The sequence below is a fragment of the Drosophila sulfurigaster genome, chromosome 2R, assembly GCF_023558435.1.
Source record: "Drosophila sulfurigaster albostrigata strain 15112-1811.04 chromosome 2R, ASM2355843v2, whole genome shotgun sequence".
Lineage (NCBI taxonomy): Eukaryota > Metazoa > Arthropoda > Insecta > Diptera > Drosophilidae > Drosophila > Drosophila sulfurigaster.
The window spans coordinates 2,398,218-2,420,168 of record NC_084882.1 but is presented as its reverse complement, the minus strand read 5'-3'; the positions used below and the strand labels follow the sequence as shown (position 1 = coordinate 2,420,168).

Here is a 21,951-nt window from a genome sequence, read left to right as displayed (position 1 = left end):
GATTGGTAACGGAAGACAGCATTCCTTTTAATGTTTTAAATTCACCAAACATGAGGAATATTCTCGACCCAATTTATGAAGGTCTTAAAACTGAGGATGGACAAATGAAATTAAATGCATTAAACTGCAAAAATACTTTGAAAGTAATGGCAAATAATATAAGGAATCACATAACAAATGAACTGAACAACAAATTATTATCTTTAAAAATAGACAGTGCAACCCGATTGTCCAGAAATATATTTGGAGTAAGTGCACAATACATAAACGCGGTTGAAATAAAATCAATCATTTTGGGAATGATTGAGTAAGGTGCAGGATCAAGTGGAGTCAAAAATCTTGCCGCCGAAGTGGTGAAAGTGCTTAATAAATATAATATTAATTTAAATCAAATCGTATCCATATCTTCTGATAACATAATTCAAGTTTGTCGTAGAAATACATATGACAAAATACATAAGAAAAACCTCCAATGGATATCGTGAAATATATGAATTAAACAAATTGCAAATGCCACAACTAGATTGTCCAACCAGATGGGCTTCTACTTACAAAATTTTAAACGACTTGTGGGATGCTAAAGATATTTTAAGTAAAATTGAATATATTAAAAACAAATCGGATGAAGAGAATTTTGATTTAGATTATCCAACCAGATGGGCTTCTACTTACAAAATGTTAAACAACTTGTTGATATATTTTAAGTAAAATTGAATATATTAAAAACAGATCGGATGAAGAGAATTTTGATTTTGGGATTTTATTGAGGCATATTGCAATTTTTTCAGTCCCTTGCAAAAAACCATAAAAAAATTTCAAGAGGAACAATTACCTTAAAGTAACTTTTACGCCCAATGGCTCAAGCTGAAAATATCTACAGGAAAATTAGTAAAGGATACAAATCAGAATTTAACGAAAACTATTGGAAATGCAATTTTAAATTCTATTGAAAAACGAACAAAAATAATGTTTAACAACACATTTATAGTTTCTTGCTTGTTTTTGGATCCACGTTTTCAACATATATTATTTCCGCGACAAAAAAATTACGCAATAAGTCATTTAAAATCTATTTGGATAGACCATTAGTCTTCACTCTACTAGTAATATGTGCTCAACTCCGAATTCCAGCTCTAATGAAATGCAGAACTATTTTTTTTTGATGAGGAAGATGAATTGTTAGGAGCGTACTTATCTCAAGGCGTTAAATCAGAAGTCAACAGTACAATCAATGTCTATTCAAAAATTGAAAACCTGAAACTTTCTTATCAAAGGATTGACATAGACGTTTTGTCTTATTGGAAAGGAAAACGTATACCGACCAGAAATTACTCGCAATTGTTATGCCGTACTGCCAACTCAGGTAAATGAAAATGTCCTAATTAATTAAAGTTTTATCATTTATTCATTATTTTTGTAACAGGTGTCGATTGAACGAGCTTTCTCTTCTTTAAGACTGGTGCTTACTGACTAACGCAATCGATTAAGCCACGATACTTTTCAGAACATATTGTTCGTAAAATTAAATCCCAGTTTTCTGCACGTAGATACGTTGCCACTTTATGAACAAGAGGAACTTTGTAATGAATAATCAAAAAATGCGTATTGAATGTAATGAAAGGAATGAAAAATTAATTTACTATTATGTTTTTATGTTATTTTATTCCAACGAATTTTGATTTAGTTTTTTAATTTTGTAAACTCAAGAAAAATTAAAAAAGTTGAAAATTTACAGAAAAATAAAGAAATTTACCCGTTGGGTATCGTCGAACTCTATTAGAATTTTCTTCGACATGTGCTTGCTCACAGACGCGTCTGAGCATGTTAGTCAATGGCCTAGCTAGCGAAGCGAAATCTTTCACAAAATCTCTATAGAGCTAGCTAGGCCCAGAAATGATCTCAACGCATATAGGTTTGTCGGTTCGATGTATTCCTGTATCGCTTTCACTTTCTCAGGAACAAGATATTCGACACAATTTCAAAAAAACTGGGTTTTCTCTTTTAACACCCTCATGTTTGACTCGTTTAACTTTTGGAGTATAATGTCGATATGTTGGACGTGGTCATGTTCATTTTCTGAGAAAATTATTACATCGTCGACGTAGACGTAGCAACGTTTTCCGATTTGTTCTCTAAGCACGTCGTCAATAGCTCTTTGGAAAATGCTTCCGGCATTCTTTAACCCATGTCGGCAAAATTCGTATTTCCCGCCGTTGACTGAGAACGATGTCTTCTCTCGATCCTTCTCTGCCAAGTATATCTGATGATACCCGGACCTAAGATCAAGAGTTGTGAACCATTTACCGTTTCCGAGATTCACTAAAATCATTGGTATACTTGGCATTGGGAAGCGGTCGGCAATGGTTCGATCGTTTATCTTTCTAAAGTCAATACGAATCGCTTGTTTTTGTTACCTTCGGCCTCTACTCTTTCTTTGTCTACAAGCCGGGCTATTGTACGCAGACCTTGACGGTCTGATAATGCCTCCTTGCAACAGTTATGTAATTTCGTTGTTGACGAATTCTGCTACCCCGTTTGGGTATGTGTAAAGTCTCGAATATACTGGGTCATTGTACATAGTACGAATTGTGGCGACTACTGATGTATTAAATTGTAATGCCTCGTTAGAGGTCGAAAACGCTTTAATTCTTCTCGACATCATCTACCTGAACTCGTCTCTTATATTTTCGGGGACTGTTATTTCGTTCACTTGAGTGAAATTCACATTTTCACATGAATGGAATTGCAATGGTTCGCACCTGTTGCCGTAGCTTAAGCATTAGTTTTTCACGTTTAGAATGGCGCCCGCCTGCGTTAGCAGATCGAAACCCATTATGGCATCAAAGGCGTCAAGGGTGTCTAATATAAAGAACTGTGCGGATTTTCCAAGAATTTTCATTGAACATTTTCTATTGATTTCACTGGATCCATGTATAGAGTTCATAGTGAATGGGGTGTTGACAAGTGTTTCACGTAATTGTTTGCCGTCTGTTGATGCGAGCGCATTGTAGGTGAGTGGCACACTATCCGTAGCCTATGCTTTTCGCTCACCCGCAATGCGCTCACGCGTAGGAAAGCACTCAAGATCCAGTGCTCTCAACTTCTCTCTCTCCCACAACTCTCCACCGCAGAGCCGAGCTTTGCAAGGGCTCGGCGCTAGATCTGCAAAATGCCGTCGGCATTTTGCCTCTTCAGTATTGATCTACAAAGGGCAAGTCCATTGAGACAGCTCTCCATGCTCTAGTGGCCTCCATCGAAAAAGCAGACCATTACAAAGAATATGCTTTGGGAACATTTCTTGATATTTCAGGCGCCTTCAATAACGTCACCACTGACGCTTATTATGAAGGGCCTTGCCTCAGTTAACACGGCACCAGCGATCCACAGGTGGGTCAACCGCCTTCTTTGCGACAGGCGTGTGGTGGCTACGTGGGGCGATGCGGCCATTACAAAGGTAGTGCGAGGTGGCACTCCCCAGGGTGGGGGTCTCTCGCCTCTCCTTTGGAATTTGGTCGTAAATAGCCTACTTCAAAAATGTACTAGACGGGCCCCCAAGTTATCAATGATAATAACATATTCTATTTTCGTTCCGCCAATCGCGTACGTATGTATGCATGTGTGTTTTTTTTGTAAGTGCAAGTGCATATTAGTGAAAAGTGTAAATTATTAAGAGAGCTACTAAAGTGCAAATATTATATATTGTATATTCCATACATATATATAAACATACATAATAACTAAAATCCAAGCTGTGTGTACCAGCATTTCGTATTGCTTTGAATTTTTGTCCTTTTTATGTTTTGTATGTCGCGATAATCACCGGCTTTCAGCCGCGCTTGCTCTCGCTCTCTCGTCATATACACACATACTTTTGTGCACTCGCTCTTGTTCGCAAGTGCACCGGCTCAGTGATGCCAATATTTTTTCGAAAAAAACTGACAGATTGAGAAAAAAAACAGGAAAAATAGGATGAAAATATTATTAAAGGGATAGAAAAAGGGACAAAAAGTTTGTTTACAGTAATTTAATTTTTTATTATTAAGATAATAGTTTTAAGGCAGCTTCGATTATTTTTCCTTCGTCATTATTGCTGTCCTCATAAGTAACCATAGAGCCAATTATTTGGAGATACTTTTCAGGCACAGAGTGTCTGTCAGACACTACATTTTTAATAAGGTTAGTGCACTTGGTTCTGTGCAATTTAATCTTCTTGGCGTCAAAATGTGTTTTTACTAATTCACTTAGGTGGCTACATAGCTATCGCAGCTTCTTGGCGACAAGTTTCTGAAGATTTGACCGGCTCGAAACAAATTTTACTTTGTTTCACAAAACTTGATGTATTTTTCGTATGTTTTTTTGTCGTCATGTGCACTCTTAATAGGTCAATTTTACAGTTAATACTGCATTTGCAGTATTTGAAATAAGCCTTGTTATTGTCTGAATTATGTCGGCTAATCCAATCTTTAAAATCGGGCTGCAGTAGCCAACAGTCATTGTAAATTTAATAATACAAATTTTGAAATTGTGTGTTCAGTATCGAAACAGAGAGTGCAAGTAAACCGTAAATAGAGTTTTTCGATTAATTTTTTACCAAACTGTCGATATAAGTATGGCAGACGTGAAAAGTTGCCACCTGTTTCATATTTTACAGCTGATAATAAATTTAAATTGGAGTGCGAAAGCAACTATTTTAGAAAAATAAAGAATTAATATTAGATTTAAAAAAAGGACAGATTTCCGGATGAAAAATCTAAAAATAGGACAGATTTCAGGTATGCGGATGATTTTCAATTTTTTCCGGATGAAGCGTTAAAAACAGGACAGATCTGTCCGGAAAAAGGACAAATTGGCATCACTGCACCGGCTTGCAGCAGCACTTGCTCTATCTCTCTCCGAATACAAACATACGTGCACTTCGCCTTTGACAGCGTAGTGCAGACATACATACATACATACGTACATACTGCAAGTACTTCTGCGAGTGAAGTAATAGATTGGCAGGGAAGCGGTAGTCGCACTCGACATACCCTACCCTTTTCATTTTCCAAGTGATATATTCTGTGTGTGTACTATAAGAGCAACTCTCAGCTCAATTGTCTGTGTATGGGCTTAACTCCAGCCAGTGTTCAAACATACACAGACATACACACACACATATACACACATACATTACATACTTCACTACACAAATAATATAATTTATTTTTATTTTTTGTTTTTCCAATCCAACAGCAATTAAGAAACAATTGTCGTTTTTGTTTCAAAATACCAACATCAGTGGTGTCATTTCCGCTTTTTTCCCGTCAGATCTGGATTTTTTTTGAAGCGTGATTGCGGGAAAAATACGAAAACAGCGGGCAGTGGGAATTCTGGCTTTTTGAGCAAAGTTAAGCAGCTTTTTTTTTTAGTTTAGGTTTCTTAAAATTTTAGAGATGTTTAAATTGAATTTAACGGCTGATATGTTAAAAATGTATTTCTCTCGACAAAATATCGATATTTACTTGTATCGAATAAATTCCCTCAAAAGTTCACACCTCAATTGGAGCGTCTTCCATCACTAATATTGTGAAATTTGCTTGCGCTATATCAAATTAACGATGCCAAAGGAAACTTATAAGCAAAAAGTGAGAGATGTCTGACTGCAGAGCACAGAATTCAAGGAGTGGATGAGGAAGGATCCTACAGACCTGACGCGGGTGTTTTGCAGCTATTGCAAGTGCAGCATAACTGCAAAATTAAGAGACTTGCGTGCACATGCTGCTACAAAAAAACACACCAGTGCTATGGAGGGCTTTGTGCAAAAAAAATAAAACAAATTTTGCTAAAACGCCATCAAAAACAATTGAGCAGGAGGTAGTGCTGTGCCTATTTGTTGCTCAGCATAGCGCAATAGCCCCTGTAAATCATTTGAGTGACCTTTGTCAAAAAAAGTTTGATGACAGCAACACCGCGACAAAAATAAAGATCCAACGCACAAAATGCACATAAATAATTAAAAATGCATTGGCTCTCCACTTCATTATATTACTTATTTTTAAAATTGTTTCAGTTGATTTTTTTTTTCACTGTAATGACATCCGTTAGAGAATTACCCATATATTTTATGTTAAGTTAAGTAGAACTGAGGGTTTGTTAATGAAAAACATACAGCACATTGCGTTATAAAAAACAATTTTTTTCTTAACTTTTTTTCTCTGGTATTCCGCTTTCTTTAGCTTTTTTTTTTTCGTTGATCCAGCTATTTTTGCTCAGAAAAAAATGACACCACTGACCAACATATACATACACTGACGAGCAAAACTGTAACACGAGTTCGTTGTTGCAACTTCAAAGGTCTGTAACTTTTTTCTAATGCACGCATTTTAAAAATCTTAGTCTTGTTTTATTGGTTATATCATTTACTATTATTATTATTATTATTATACTTTTTTGTTTTTTTTTTCGGCTTTTTGCTCTCTGGTATTTTTGTCGTACGATTGTTTTTTTTTGTTGTATTTTTTTTTTTTCGACGAACATCTTTTGTTGTTGCGGGAAATTTCCCCCGCCCCTGTCCTTTTGCGTTCTTCGTCTGTGTCCGCTATTTCCGTACCCATCTAGGTGTAAAATACCGCAGCACTGCCTTTGGTATTTTTTCAGTATTTTTCGGTATTTTTATTGTCTGTTTGCTACGCTCTTTCCGTATCCTTTTCACTAGCTGGGTCGATTTCAGACAAAAAAAACCAATTTCTATTTGGTATTTTTTTTTTATATTTTCTTGATTTTTCGCTTCTGAGAAAAATTAGTATACAGTCCGTATCCTTGTCGAACTGTAAGAGCGCCCATTCATTCTCTTTGCGTAGCATGTCATCGGGCAAACTCGATAAAAGTAAGTTCGACTGTCCGTGTCCTCCACTAGCGCCGCTAGAACTTCTATCAGCCCCCCTTTACCTAAATCCAAGAAGGAGTCGGCTCTTCGTGCATCCAGCACTTCGCCGATTCATTTGCGATTCATAGCGTTTCGCCTGCTTCTGGCACCAGGCTTGCAGTCCAATCCAGCCGCTGATCTTGGTCACACACCCTTCGTGCGATCCTAAGACCAAGGTTCCTTCCGTCCCTATCCTCGCCTCCCAATTATCACTCGCTCCAGGGAAGGATGGCACTAAACAGAGTAGACACAGCGTTGACGAAATTCATCGCCGCGACTGATCGTATCAGTCACTTTGCGGCGCGAGTCAACAATCTTTCGGCTGATAGCCCGTCCCTGTATACGTGCCAAGTCCGAAGGGACCAGATGCGTTCCTTATGGGAAAAGGTCGAGAAGGAGTATGAGGCTTACTCTTGCGTCATGTCTGAGACGATGACCACAGAAGAGCTTCCTACCGTTCAGGCCAAATACGAGTACTGCTATGCTGTCTACGAGCAGTTTGCAGCTCAGATAGGTGAGCAAATAGCCAACGTATCCCAGGCGCTCACCCCCCGTACACCCGTACAACCACAAGCCGTGCAATTCATTCCCACAGGGTGTCGATTACCTCCGTGCGACACCGAAGTTTTCGGAGGCGATTACACTTGCTGGCCCACCTTCCGGGATTTGTTCACGGCTCTTTATATACAGAACCCGAGACTTAAGAAACTTTTCTATCTCAACTCCAAGACCAGCGGTGAAGCCCATGCCATTGTGTCAAAGTTTTGTCCAATGAAGGGTTTCAGTCGGCGTGGTCCAGCTTGACTGAGCGTTTCGAGAACAAACGGTTGCTCGTTAACAGTCAGCTGAGAATTTTGTTCAATTTGCCCGCCATTGGGCAAGAGTCGGGTGCAGCCATTCAGGAGTTGCAGAGCACCATTCAAGGGTGCCTGACAGCCTTAGAGCACTCGAAAATCGACACAGAGAATTGGGATTGTATCCTGGTTTTCTTGTGTTCTTCGAGGCTCCCCAAGTTGACCCTTTCTCTCTGGGAACAATCGATCCAAAAGAAGAGCGATATTCCAACGTGGGTTGACATGAACGCTTTTCTTCTAGAGCGGCATCGCATCCTAGAAGCGATAGCGGAGGTGTCATCCAGCACTAACGCTCCGACGGTTCCAAGAGCCTCACCCAAGAAGGCCCCCGTCTCCAGGCAGGTCAACTCTTTTGAGAGTAGGGTGATCATTAAGATCCAGACCTGCAATTTCTGTTCCCGGGAGAACCATCCGATTCGATTGTGCCCTCGATTTCTTCAGATGGGTGTCAGTGAAAGGGTCAACCATATCAAGCAACAGAAGCTGTGCTTGAACTGTTTCGCACGAGGCCATGTCCTGGCCGACTGCACAAGTGCGCACAGCTGTTTTACGTGCAAGGGTCGTCATCATACACTCTTGCATCGAGTCAACCCGACGCCGACAGTCACTAATCCCACTCCTAATATACAGTCCACTCCTGATACACAGTCCACTCCTTCCCAGTCAGCTAACGTTCAATCTTTCCTGGCAGTTAACACACAAGGTGTTCTGCTGAGTACAGCTGTTGTACACATCTGCCATCATGGCGTTCGGCACACAGCTCGGGCTCTGATCGATTCTGGATCAGAGGCCACCTTCATTTCTGAACGATTGTTCAAGCGCTTGAGGATGCCATACACATCCGTTCAAGCCCACGTCTCTGGGCTGACTCAAGTTGTAGCAGCCCAGCCCCGAAAGCATTGCCAATTCCTAATTGGCTCCCCGTTGCGACCAGATCTGCAGATTGAGGCGTCGGCTTTCGTCCTTCCTCAATTAGCAGGAAAACTGCTCTCATGCTCTGTCCCACAAACTATCCCTAGATACCCTAGATAGAAAGTATCAATAAATATTTTTGTCAAAAATGCAACCTTGCAATTTTTACAGATGTTTAAAGTCAGGTGATTAAGCAGCTGATTTTTGTGACAAAATTGGCGGGAAACTTTTAATAACTTTGAGCGCTTTGCAAATCCAAACTAAATAATATTTTTCTATTTTTTAAAATGGATATTGAAGTTTGAGGTATGTAAATTACGAATAATAAACACAGTTTGTGTGGTAATTTGTTTAACGTTATATATGTGTACTGTTTTGTGTTGTCCAAGGAAATCAAAAAGCTGACAAAAGTGTTCATCTTCTGTAGAGGAAAAAAAGGTGTTCTGCGTATTTGTGCGTTGTGTAATGTTTGTTAAACAATAGTAGGCACTTTATATTAAATTGTAATAACAGTCCGGTTTGCGGCTTTTTGCGGCTTTTCCGATGCTTTAATTATTTAGATGTGTTCGTGGGGGCGCTGAAAAATGTCCAAAATGTTTTGCTTCCCGAAAAATAAAAACACTCGCGTTTTTATCACTATATATATTTGGTTTATTGAAACTTTTCGGGTTGTTATGTCGCACAGAAAAGGGGGGTGATTGTAACGATTTGAACTAGACGTCGTTTGATACTGATTTCAGAGAAATGCCGATGGCATTTCGTTGATCGATGCTGAGCGTGGCTCAGCGGTGGTGAGTTGTGGGAGAGAGAAGTTGAGAGCACTGGAACTTGAGTGCATTCTTACGCATTGAGCGCATTGCTAGTGAGCGAAAAAGCTTTGAGTGCTTTTCGGTCGGCGGAGTGGAGGTGTGCCTCTCACTTAGCAATGCGCTCGCATCAACATTCTCCCCCCCTTGCAATATTGGGATTGAAACGAAACTGCTAGTAGCACGTGCCTGACAGAATCCAGCCCAGCGTGGAATTCTGCGCCATAGGCAGTCCGCCTTGGCCCGGGAGGATACCCGGTAGCACGACGTCAGGGTACACATCAGCCCCCAAGACTGCCGAGACCGATGCCGAGCGGAATCAGTCCTTGTCAGCCAACACGAGGTTGCTGAAAGAACTGGGCCCGACTGGTGTGACAGTCCTGGTGGGCGTCGTTGTATGGAGCTGTGGATTTGTTTTAAAGACGACCTCCCGGCTCATGGGTGACGTCTTGGAGCGCAACGTTGCCGTGCACACTCCTTCTGCGCCCACGCGAGTGATGGAGAGGCCCATAGCCACTGCCATCGACTCGCTGATGCGGCTTACAGGACAGCACGGATCCATGAGCACTCGCGCCTCGAAGGCCGTCTTCCCCGTGACTAGCCAGACCGCCGCGGTGGGGAGAATACTGACTCCCTTGCACTGGAGTAGTGCCGTCAGTGACAAGGCGGGGCTAGGCACGGGCCTGGTGTGTGGGGATGTGGGCCGGTCCATCCGGGATGACGAAGGTCCTTCTCCGGTGGGTGCCGGGTGGTCGCGTCGGCCCCTCCGTTGTCGCGCCAACCGCCGCTTGGTACTGCGATCCCGCATGTGCAGCATGGAGTGGTGGTCCTCACCACAATGCCTGCACCGTCCACCGCTGCGGCAAGTGCCCGCTGATGAGCCAAGCAGTTGGGACAGTACTTATTGACAAGTACTGCCCGGAGCCGCTTCTCTGGCGTCAGCTGGGCAAACCGTGGACATTTGCGCAGCGCGTGGACACCGCGGCACACCCTACAGCGGAACGAGTCTGTGCCGGGAGGCACAGACTCACCCCGCTGGGGGGCGGCCTGGCGAGGCACGGAAACTCCACGCGGAGTAACCGGTGCCACCGGTGCTGGAGAGGGCTCGGACTCCATTGGGGCGACTGGTGTCGGCGGAGAGCCGGCAGTCGGAGGCGAAAGGGAGCGCGCTGGCGAGAAGAGCCCTCGCAAGCTCACTCCGTCGGAAAGGGAGCAGGATGATCTTCTGGAGGACGCCATGGTAAACTGTAACGGGATGAAACCAAAAGGCGAAAAAACCAAAGGAAGAGAAAAAGAACAAAAAACAATAGATTAAATGAAGGACATGGCGCGGGATGAATTGCCTAAGCCGGACGAGAAAACCACAGGATAGTGGATGGCAGTAGAGAAAAGAATAGGTGACTCAGAGCGCGCGTCCCGTAGGAAGGAGGACCAGCTCCTATTCTCCTCTCTGATGACCACCATGTCACCGATTTGGAGATCGCGTGAAGGTGACTGCCACTTATTCCGCTTATGCAATTCCTTCAAATATTCACTCTTCCATCGCACACAGAAATGCTGATGGAGAGCCTTAAGCCGTTGCCAACGGTTGCGGATGGACTCCACATCCTCTCTGGACTCTGGCTCCGCCATGGAGAGTAGCGGACCCCCGATCAGGAAATGACCGGGAGTAAGTGCCTCCAAGTCGCTCACATCCTCTGACATAGGAGTCAAAGGCCGCGAATTGAGGCACGCTTCAATTTTAGACAGGAGGGTGGAAAGTTCCTCGAACGTATGTTTTACGGAGGAAACCGTCTTGTAGAAATGCGTCTTGAAACTCTTGACGCCTGCTTCCCAGAGACCATCCATGTGAGGGGCACCAGGTGGGTTGAAAGCCATGCAAGACCTTGATGGCTGTGAGTGGTGACAATCAGGTTGCGGGTGCTCTCCACAAATTCTTTGGAGAGAATGGAGGAGGCTCCGACGAACGTTTTCCCGTTGTCAGAGTACATGTGAAGAGGGCACCCGCGCCGTGCCACGAATCGGGAGAAAGCTTCCAAGAACTTTTCCGCTGTCAGATCCGTGGTCGCCTCAAGATGGATTGCCTTCGTGCTCAAGCCCACGAAGACACATACGTAACCCTTCGTAATCTTGCAGCCACGTCCGACGTAGCTCTTGACGTCGAAGGGACCGGCGAAGTCTACTCCGGAGTTAGTGAAAGGTCGCGAAAAAGTCGACCGGGCAGTAGGGAGATAACCCATCAACTGCGACTGGATCTTGCGGCGATGAATCACACAGGTCTTGCATGCACTGATCACTGTCTTCACCAAATTCCTTAGCTTGGGAATCCAGAACTTGGTTCGGACCAGCCGCATCACCAATTGGTTGCCTCCATGGAGGGAGACTTGATGCGTGAAGGAAACCAGGAGGCGTGAGAACACGCAGCCGAACGGGAGAATTATTGGATGCCGTTCGTCGTAGGATAAGGAGGTGGACGCTCTTACGCGTCCAGGAACGCAGGACACCTTGCTTGTCAAGGAACGGATTCAAGCTTAGGATATAGCTTGACCCGATTAGACGATTATGGGACCGGAGGGAAGCACACTCTTTCGCGTATACCCGATTCTGAGCCTGTACAATCAGCCTCTCTTGAGCTTCTGCAAGCTCTTGAGAGCTGAGCGTCTCTGGAAACGAGACCTTGGGTTGGCGGCAACGCTGGGCAAACCTTCGCACATACGCAAACACTCGGAGCGCTCGATCGAACCTGGAGAAACGATCGAGGAAGTCCTCACATAGGACTTGCGCTGCATGGACCTTCACTGCTCGACACTCCAATTCAGTATCGAGCCCAATGACCGGTGAAGGCCACTGCGCTGGTGAGTGCGTCAGCCATTCAGGCCCCTGCCACCAGAGGCGACTGGCCAGTAGCTCTTGCGGCGAGACACCGCGGCTTGCCAGGTCGGCTGGGTTGTGTTCGGAACGAACATGCTGCCAAGTGCCATTCACCGAGTGAATCTTGGCCACTCGGTTCGCCACGAAAGTGGTCCACTTGCATGGCTGCTTGTCCAACCATGCCAGAACGATAGTGGAATCTGTCCACAGGTACGTCTCAGCGTCGGGGGTGGGAAAATGTGGTAGGAGGGCGGCGGATAATTCTGCCAACAGGAGAGCTCCGCACAGCTCAAGACGAGGTAGGGAGACCGTCTTGATAGGTGCAACTCTAGTCTTCGCTGCGAGAAGGCTCACAGACACTTGTCCAGCTGTTTCCACAGGTGCGTAAAGAGCGGCTCCATACGCGCTTTGAGAGGCGTCGCAAAAACCGTGGAATTGGATTTTTGCGCCGGGAGCGTAGTTGGTCCATCTAGGAATGCGGATGTACTGCAAGGACGAATAGTTCCGCAGAAAACTGGTCCACTGCTCTGTGAGATCCGCCGATTTCTTGCTTCCAGATTTCTTGCATAAAAATCTTGGCCCAAATGACCACGGGAGCAAGCCAACCTGCAGGATCGAACAACTTGGCGATCTGCGACAGCACTTCTCTCTTACTGAAAGATGGTTTGGACACCATCTCGGCGGTGACGAAAAAGAACTCGTCGGACGTGGACCGCCACCGAATGCCTAGCGTCTTTGCGACACTAGCTTCGTCGATCTCGAGGAAGTCTGCACAGAGCAAGTGATCCTTAGGGATTCTTCTCAGAACATCTTTCGAGTTCGAGGTCCACTTACGCAAAGGGAACCCAGCACTCTCGAGCGCTGTTCGAAGCTTATCTATAGCAGACACCGCATCCTGCTTAGTGTGAGCTCCTGCTTGGACGTCATCAACGTACATATAATTGGCGATGATGTCACTAGCAAGGGGGTACCGGTCGCGAACATCACTCGCAAGCTGATGCAGAACGCGGATAGCCAGGTACGGAGCACAGTTCACTCCAAAGGTGACTGTGTTGAGTTCAAAGTCGCATAACTTCTCGTCTGGAGTACGGAAGAGCAACCTTTGAAACCGGGTGTGTTTGGGATCCACAAGGATTTGCCGATACATCTTGGTGATGTCAGCGTTGAAGACGAACTTGAAAAACCTCCATTTCAGGATTTGAATGGTCAGGTCGGATTGAAGGATTGGCCCAGTGTGGAGGATGTCGTTCAGACTCTTCCCGTTTGAAGTCGGGCTGGAGGCGTTGAATACAACGCGGAGCTTTGTGGTGGTGCTGTCGGGCTTGAGAACACCGTGATGCGGCAAATAGTAGTTGCCGGAACTGGATGGGGGGACTTGAGTTATGTGACCCAAATCCAGATACTCTCGAATAACGGAGTCATATTGTTCCTTCAGAGAGTCGTTCCTCTTTAAACGGCTCTCGTTTCTCAGGAACTGAGCGAGAGCGATAGCCCTCGAGTGACCCAGGTCAACGTGACCAGGATCGCGGAATGGGAGCGTGACCATGTAGCGACCCGTTGAGGTTCGCACGGTCGTGGCGTTGAAGTTAGCCTCACAAAAAAGGTCAGATTCCTTTGCTGGGCTAGCCGGCAGGTCCTCCACCTCCCAAAATTTGGAGAGGAGTTCCTCCTCGACGGACAGTCGAGCCGAAAAGGACGAAATGGATTTTGAAATGGATCCCGACACAGGGCCAGTCAGGATCCAACCGAAAATGGTCTCTTGACCGAGGAGCGTCCCACAAATGTTAGGGTGAGAGCCGCCGAGCAGAATGGACGGGAGGATGTCAGCGCCTAGTAGCACATCAATCTGCGAACTCTCATGGAATTTGGGGTCTGCCAGCTGGATGCTGGGCAGATTTTCGAGGAGTGTTTGTGGGACGGAACATGAGGGCAGATTCCCCGCTAACTGGGGGGGAGGACGTACGCCGACGCCTCGATCTGCAAATCGGGTCTGACCGGGGAGCCAATTAAGAATTGGCAAAACTTTCGGGGCTGGGCTGCCACAGCTTGTGTCAGCCCAGAAACGCGGGCCTGCACGGATGTGTACGGCATCCTCAAGCGCTTGAACAACTTCTCTGAGAGGAAGGTGGCTTCTGATCCGGAGTCAATCAGAGCCCGAGCTGTATAGCGGACGCCGAGATGGCATACGTGAATGACAGCTGTGCTGAGCAGAACACCTTGTGTGTTAACTGCCACGAATGACTGGACGTTAGCTGACTGGGTGGAAGTGGACTGTATTGGAGATGGAATGGGGGTTGCGACTGTCGGCGCCGGGCTCACTCGATGCAAGAGTGTATGATGACGACCCTTGCAGGTAAAGCAGCTGTGCGCACTTGTGCACTCAGCCAGGATATGGCCTCGTGCGAAACAATTGAGACACAGCTTCTGTTGCTTTATATAATTGACCCTATCGTTGATACCCATCTGGAGGAAACGAGGGCACAAACGAATCGGGTGATTCTCCCGGGAACACAACTTGCAGGACTGGGTTTTTGAAGTTACCCGACTCTCAAAGGAGTTTACCTGCTTGGCGACGGGGGGCCTCCTTGCGTGAGGCCCGTGGAACCGTCGGAGCGCTCGTGCTGGCTGACACTTCCGCTATCGCTTCTAGGGTGCGATACCGCTCTAGAAGGAAAGCGTTCATGTCAGCCCACGTTGGAACGTCGCTCTTATTCTGTATGGACTGTTCCCAAAGAGAAAGGGTCAATTTGGGGAGCCTCGAAGAACACAGGAAAACCAGGATGCAATCCCAATTCTCCGTATTGATCTTTGAGTGCTCCAAAGCCGTCAAGCACCCTTGGATAGTGCTCTGCAACTCTTGAATGGCTGCACCCGACTCTTGCCCGATGGCGGGCAAATTGAAAAGGATACGCAGCTGACTGTTCACGAGCAACCGTTTGTTCTCGAAACGCTCAGTCAAGCTGGACCACGCCGACTGAAACCCTTCATTGGTCAAAGGAGACTTTGACACAATGGCATGGGCTTCACCGCTGGTCTTGGAGTTGAGATGGAAAAGTTTCTCAACTTCCGACAGTCTAGGATTTCGGATGTAAATAGCCTTGAATAAGTCTCGGAAGGTGGGCCAGCGAGTGTAATCGCCTCCTTAAACTTCGGTGTCGCACGGAGGTGGGCGACACCCTGTGGACACGAACGGCACGGCTTGGGGTTGTACGGGTGTACGAGGAGTGAGTGCCTGGGAGGCATCAGCTATTTGCTCACTTAGCTGAGCGGACCACTGCTCATAGAGAATATAGCAGTAATCATATTTTGCCTGAATGGTAGGCAACTCGTCTGTCGTCATTTCATCCGACATGACACAGGAGCAAGCCTCGTACTCCTTCTCGACCTTGTCCCACAAGGCACGCATCTGGTCCCTCCGGACCTGGCACGTGTACAGGGACGCGCTGTCAGTAGAAGCATTGTTAAGTCGCGCCGCAAAGTGACTTACTCGGTCAGTCGCGGCGATGAACTTATTCAATGCCGAATCTACTACATTGTGGGCCATTTTGCTTTGTGAACGAGTAACAATTGGCCGAGGAATTGGGTCGGAAGCAACCTTGGTCTTAGGAACAGACGGAGGTTTCGTGACGAGGATCAGAGGCTTGGTACCGGAAGTGGGCGAAACACTAGCTGACCGTGCGGGGACCTCCCTTTTGGTGTGAACTGGCGATTTGCTGGATGCACGAAGAGCCGGTTCCCCCTTGGATCTCGGAAGAGGGAGGTTATTCGAAACTCTAGCGGCGCTAGTAGAAGGCACGGACAGTCTAGTTTTAGTCTTATCGGGTTTGCCCGTTGACATGCTACGCACGGAAGGTAGGAAGCCGCTGGTTAGAAAACCAGAAAATCACAGAAAATATACCAAAAAAAAACCAAATGGAACTTGGTTTTTTTATATATATCCGGAAACGGCCCAGAAGGTGGAAACGAAACGGAATGCACGTAGCAACTAGTAAAAGAAAAATACCAAATAAAATACTGGAAAAATACCACAGGTAGTGCTGAGGTATTTTGTACCCCAAATGGGTACGGACTGCGGACACAGGCAACGAACGCAAAGGGGGCCGGGGAAAATTCCCGCGACAATCAAGCAAACGATTGTCGGAAACAAGAACAAAAAAAAAGCACGGAAAAATACCACAAAAAAACACAATATGCTGGAAAAAACACAAATGTGGTTAAAAAAGCGCTGGATGGAAAAATAATAAATAAATTGTCACGGAAAAACACAAACAATTATTTATATATTGTATATGGATATGTGTGTGTGTATGTCTATGTGTGTGTGGACACTGGCTGGAGGTAGCCTATACACCGATACTTGAGATGGGAGTTGCTCTGAAATACACACACTAAATATATCACTTGAAACAAAAAAATTTCAAAAAAAAAGGGTAGGGTATGTCGAGTGCGACTACCGCTGCCCTGCCAATCTGTTACTTCACTCGCAGAAGTACTTATACACGCGGTTAAGCATGCACATCAGTATGTACGTATGTATGTATGTGCTTGCACTGCGCTGCCAACGTCTAAGCAAGCGAAATGCACGTATATTTGTATGTAACGCAAATGAGAGCGAGAGCAAGTGCGGACAAACAGCGAAAGCAAAAGAGTGCGTGTGTGTGTGTTGAGAGAGCGCGAGAGCAAGCGCGGCTGCAAGCCGGTGGATTTAAGTTAATTAATTCGTATGATTATATATGTATGGAGTATACAATATATAATCCTCGCACTTTAAAAAATGATTCTCTTTGGATAATTTACACTTGTCACTGCACTTGCACTTGCAAAAAAAAGGAAAAACACACATGCATACATACGTACGCGATTGGCGGAAACAACAAATATAATTATTTATTATAAATGTAATTAGGCAAAAAACCATAGAAAAGGTCGTCCAAAGAACAAAGAAGGCAATTGGCAAAAGCTATGGGAAAAACTTTTGCGCAATATGGCGGAATTTGGAGGGGCGGACGACCGTGGTAGAAGGAATAGAAAAGAAGCAAAAACTAGTGGCACTTATCTGCGGATGTAAACTGGAACGATGAAAATTAGATTGATGATATCCGGCTCGAAGGACCAATGTTCGTGGGGGCGCTGAAAAATGTCCAAAATGTTTTGCTTCCCGAAAAATAAAAACACTCGCGTTTTTATCACTATATATATTTGGTTTATTGAAACTTTTCGGGTTGTTATGTCGCACAGAAAAAGGGGGTGATTGTAACGATTTGAACTAGACGTCGTTTGATACTGATTTCAGAGAAATGCCGACGGCATTTCGTTGATCGATGCTGAGCGTGGCTCAGCGGTGGTGAGTTGTGGGAGAGAGAAGTTGAGAGCACTGGAGCTTGAGTGCATTCTTACGCACTGAGCGCATTGCTAGTGAGCGAAAAAGCTTTGAGTGCTTTTCGGTCGGCGGAGCGGAGGTGTGCCTCTCACTTAGCAATGCGCTCGCATCAACAAGATGTGCTTGAGTTCTGTCACGCCACGTGGATGGACAGCGGGCGCCACTCTTCCGCGCTGGTTGAACTTGTATTTGGTCAAATAGATGAATGTACACTGAGCGACGACAAAAAAAGAGAGCAATAAATAAAAACAAGTAAGAAAGCTACAGTCGAGTGTACTCGACTGTGAGATACCCGCTACCCATTTTGAATAAAAGAAACATATTTTGCGGTATTTTCTCAAAATATACCAAATATACTGCAAAAATACTAAAAATATACCAAATGGTATATTTGGTATATCGACATAGTACCGCATTCAAAATATACCATAGACGGCACAATATACCAGATTGTCAGCCAAAGCAACTCAGACCCTAGTAAGTAAGCGTTTTTGCCCATACAAAAGTATTTCTTTAATAACTTAGACAATTTTTATCTGATCGCAACCAAATTTTCAGGAATCATAACTACTATAGTAAATATTGTATATACCAAAATTCAATATTGAGAGGTATGATTATACCCGCTACCCATAGGGTAGAAGGGTATTATAACTTTGTGCCGGCAGGAAATGTATGTAACAGGTAGAAGGAGGCATCTCCGACCCTATAAAGTATATATATTCTTGATCAGCGTCAACAGCCGAGACGATATAGCCATGTCCGTCTGTCCGTCTGTGTGTCTGTCCGTCTGTCCGTATGAACACCTAGATCTCAGAGACTATAAGAGATAGAGCTATAATTTTTTTTCGACAGCATTTGTTATGTTTGCACGCAGATCAAGTTTGTTTCAAATTTTTGCCACGCCCACTTCCGCCCCCGCAAATTAAAAAAATCGAATAACAAGCGTAATTTTAAAGCTAGAATTGCGAATTTTGGTATATACAATATTTACTATAGTAGTTATGATTCCTGAAAATTTGGTTGCGATCAGATAAAAATTGTCTAAGTTATTAAAGAAATACTTTTGTATGGGCAAAAACGCTTACTTACTAGGGTCTGAGTTGCTTTGGCTGACAATCTGGTATATTGTGCCGTCTATGGTATATTTTGAATGCGGTACTATGTCGATATACCAAATATACCATTTGGTATATTTTTAGTATTTTTGCAGTATATTCGGTATATTTTGAGAAAATACCGCAAAATATGTTTCTTTTATTCAAAATGGGTAGCGGGTATCTCACAGTCGAGTACACTCGACTGTAGCTTTCTTACTTGTTTTAAAATAAAATTAAAAAACAAATATTTTTTAGTGATGACAACACCCTAAAATTGGTTGTCAAAAAATATTTCTCTATACAAGCCTCATCTTGCGAATCAGAAAGAGTGTTCAGCAAAACTGGACAAACTATTTCTGATCGCAGGACGAGGCTTAAATCGGAAGTTGTTGATAAACTTGTTTTTATAAACCAAATTAGTCGACCCGGCGAACTTTGTTCCGCCCTTATGACAATAAATAAGCAGATTGTGTTTTTTTTATTATTTCGTGCATTATTATTTCTGTTTCTTAGTACATAGGTTGCTCTTCACCTAAGTACCTTGTGTTAGACCCCATTTTTTGTTTTATTATCAGGCGCAAAAACAAACAACGCAGATGGTCTTCCGACCCGTGAAAATGCCACTTATAATTGACCATGGGAAAAACATGAATATTCTAGATTTAAACCACAAACTTTTAAGGATTGGCCTTGTGATTTGTTGATGGTCATGACAAATACAAGACGTATCGGAAATTGAATTCTTTTAAATTCAAACGGCATATCGGTTGGGATTATCGGGATCCTCGGAATAAGAACTTCCTAACCTTTGCATTTTGCTATCATTGTTCATAAATTTTCTAAACACGAAACGCGTACCGTTGCACAGTTTTGGTTGGTTTATGTTTCGAAGCATGATTACTACGGAGCCAACCTATAGGCGTAAATTGTGCGGTGGTAAGCCAGGCACATCCAAAGAGCTTAAAAATTGAATTGGATATTTGGTGGTTTCATCTTCATTTGTGACGCTGTCAATAGATTTGAATGAATTCATTGTTCCAATGATCTTATTTTGAATTATGTAATTCAGGTCATCTACATCTATATTCTTAACAGCTAAAATTGCTCGCTCACTCAACCATTCATTATTTTTGTAGTAAGAAATAATGTTTGGAAATACATTGTTGATAAGTTCGTCTTTTGATGAGACAAAATTGCAGAAATTATTTGGAAATAATATTATTTCGCTCGATTCATCGACAGGTACTTGACCATTACCGATAGTTAGCAATTGCTCCGAGAAATCTTCAGCAGATGTATCATTAAGCAATGTAACTCTCATGTTTGTTGTCAGCTGTAGTTTCTTCACATAGCGCCATAGACTTGGCGATTTGAGGCAAGCGTTTATTTCGTCGAAATTACTGGCAGTATTTGGAATTACTGGCATTATATGGTGGAAATCGCCAGACAGTAAAATCTGTGCTCCTCCAAAACATCTCGAGTCATTGCGTAAATCTTTTAATGTTCGGTTAAGTGCTTCTAATGCTCGTTTATGCGCCATTGTGCATTCGTCCCAGATGATGATTTTCCATGCTGTTAAAACTTTGGCCATTGCTGAGTGTTTTGTAATATTACACGTTGGTTCTTCAATAGTGTGAAGTAATGTAATGTAATATAGTAATGCTGAATGACAATGTGGCTGCTATTCCAAAAGAAGCAACTGCAACTATGTTTGATCTGGCCCGAACAGTTGCTAAAACTAATGACATGAGGAATGCCTTGCCAGTACCACCAGGGGCATTTAGGAAATATACACACCATTTTCATCATCAATTGCCTTGATTAAAGTATCATAAACTTGCTTTTGTTGGTAATTTAACAGGGGTACATTCGTTTGAACTACTAAGTCTAATGCTTGGTGATCGTATTGACGTTCCTATTCCAATACTCAATTAAATGTGTCATTCATTTCACAATATGGCGCAGGCATTCCTAATCTGATTAAAAATTAAGGCATCAAGAGTAAAGCACGATTATGTATCTCCTCATTTACATATGGGCAATTCTCGAAAAATGGTAAACCACGACCGAAAAAAAAAATCTTCACATTCATCGTATTTTTTTGTATAATGTCATAAAGAAATATCAAAATTTTCATAATACAATGTATCCGTAGCATATCTCCGTTGTTTTTATAAAAAAATTTGCCTGCAAACTGAAAAAATGTATTTTTTTCACTTTTAGCTTCTTTTGTATGCATTTTTATGTTTTATTATTTCACAAAGAAAACATATGATATGTTTGCTCTTTTTCTACCAAATCTCTTAATATCAATCCAATAATAAGATAAAAAATGCAAAGTGAGCGAAATAATGTTCAATTAACTGTTTATTTTTATTTTGCTTCTTATCTATGTTCAAATCGTACGTTCGCGACCAAAAACATTATTTTATTGTAATTGCTCCGCAATAAGTGCAAGCAGGTTAATGAAACTTCGCGTGTTAAGTGATTTTGGTATATATATTTTAAATATAAAAAATCGTTGGGGTTACTCTAACCAATCTTTTTTTTATTAATTGTCAAAGTAGCGTACGTTTGCGACCTTACCTATAAGCATATGTCGATTTTTACTAGCGTCGCATGGATTTAAAAAAAATTTTTTGTTTTTTTTTTTAGAAAACTATGTCGTTTGCAGTTACTCTTATTACTTGTTAGTTATTACTTATTATTTATTACATATTTTTCTTGCTATTAATAAATTTCAGTACATATTTCATATTTAATAAAAATTTATTTTTTTGCTTTTATTCATAAAAAAAAGTTGTGGTAAAAATAAAAATTTAATAAATAATACAACATGGAAAAATCGTACGTTCGCGAACGTACGTTCGCGACCGGTACTTAATTAAATTAAAAATAAATAAATGCGAGTTATTTTCTTGGGAGTAGACTTAATAGAAAGCTACATGATTCTATTTTGAAAGTAAAGTTATTTCTTTAAAATATTCCGTCTCAATTCGCAGAGTTTTGCATTTTACTGTATTAAGCCAAAGTAGACTTCCATTTTGCGTACGTTCGCGACCGCATGTTTTTGACAATATTATGAAAATTAAAAATCGATAAGCCCCATAATTTACACTAATCA

At 43.0% G+C, this 21,951-nt stretch overlaps 2 protein-coding genes across 2 annotated transcripts in view; both read right to left on the bottom strand.

The window, feature by feature from the left end:
• The window catches only part of LOC133838901 (large ribosomal subunit protein eL15), a 134,607-nt gene that overhangs the window by 89,892 nt on the left and 22,764 nt on the right, over positions 1–21,951 (bottom strand). The window lies entirely within an intron of this gene.
• On the bottom strand, positions 10,788–15,891 carry LOC133836632 (uncharacterized). Its single transcript, XM_062267224.1, has 7 exons — positions 15,509–15,891; positions 14,910–15,421; positions 14,311–14,506; positions 12,954–14,233; positions 12,061–12,874; positions 11,362–11,984; positions 10,788–11,302 (listed from the first exon to the last, which is right to left on the bottom strand). Exons 1-7 carry the CDS (start codon positions 15,889–15,891, stop codon positions 10,788–10,790), a joined length of 4,323 nt encoding a protein of 1,440 aa, XP_062123208.1.

Bases quoted from the DNA above. Each gene is read 5' to 3' on its own strand.
- LOC133836632 (XM_062267224.1), bottom strand. From the start codon at position 15,891: ATGGCCCACAATGTAGTAGATTCGGCATTGAATAAGTTCATCGCCGCG. The intron at 14,507-14,909 runs GTAAACTCCTTT...TCCGCTATACAG, and splicing joins GGCCCCCCGTCGCCAAGCAG to CTCGGGCTCTGATTGACTCC. The intron at 14,234-14,310 runs GTACGTCCTCCC...AAATCTGCCCAG, and splicing joins TTGCAGATCGAGGCGTCGGC to CATCCAGCTGGCAGACCCCA.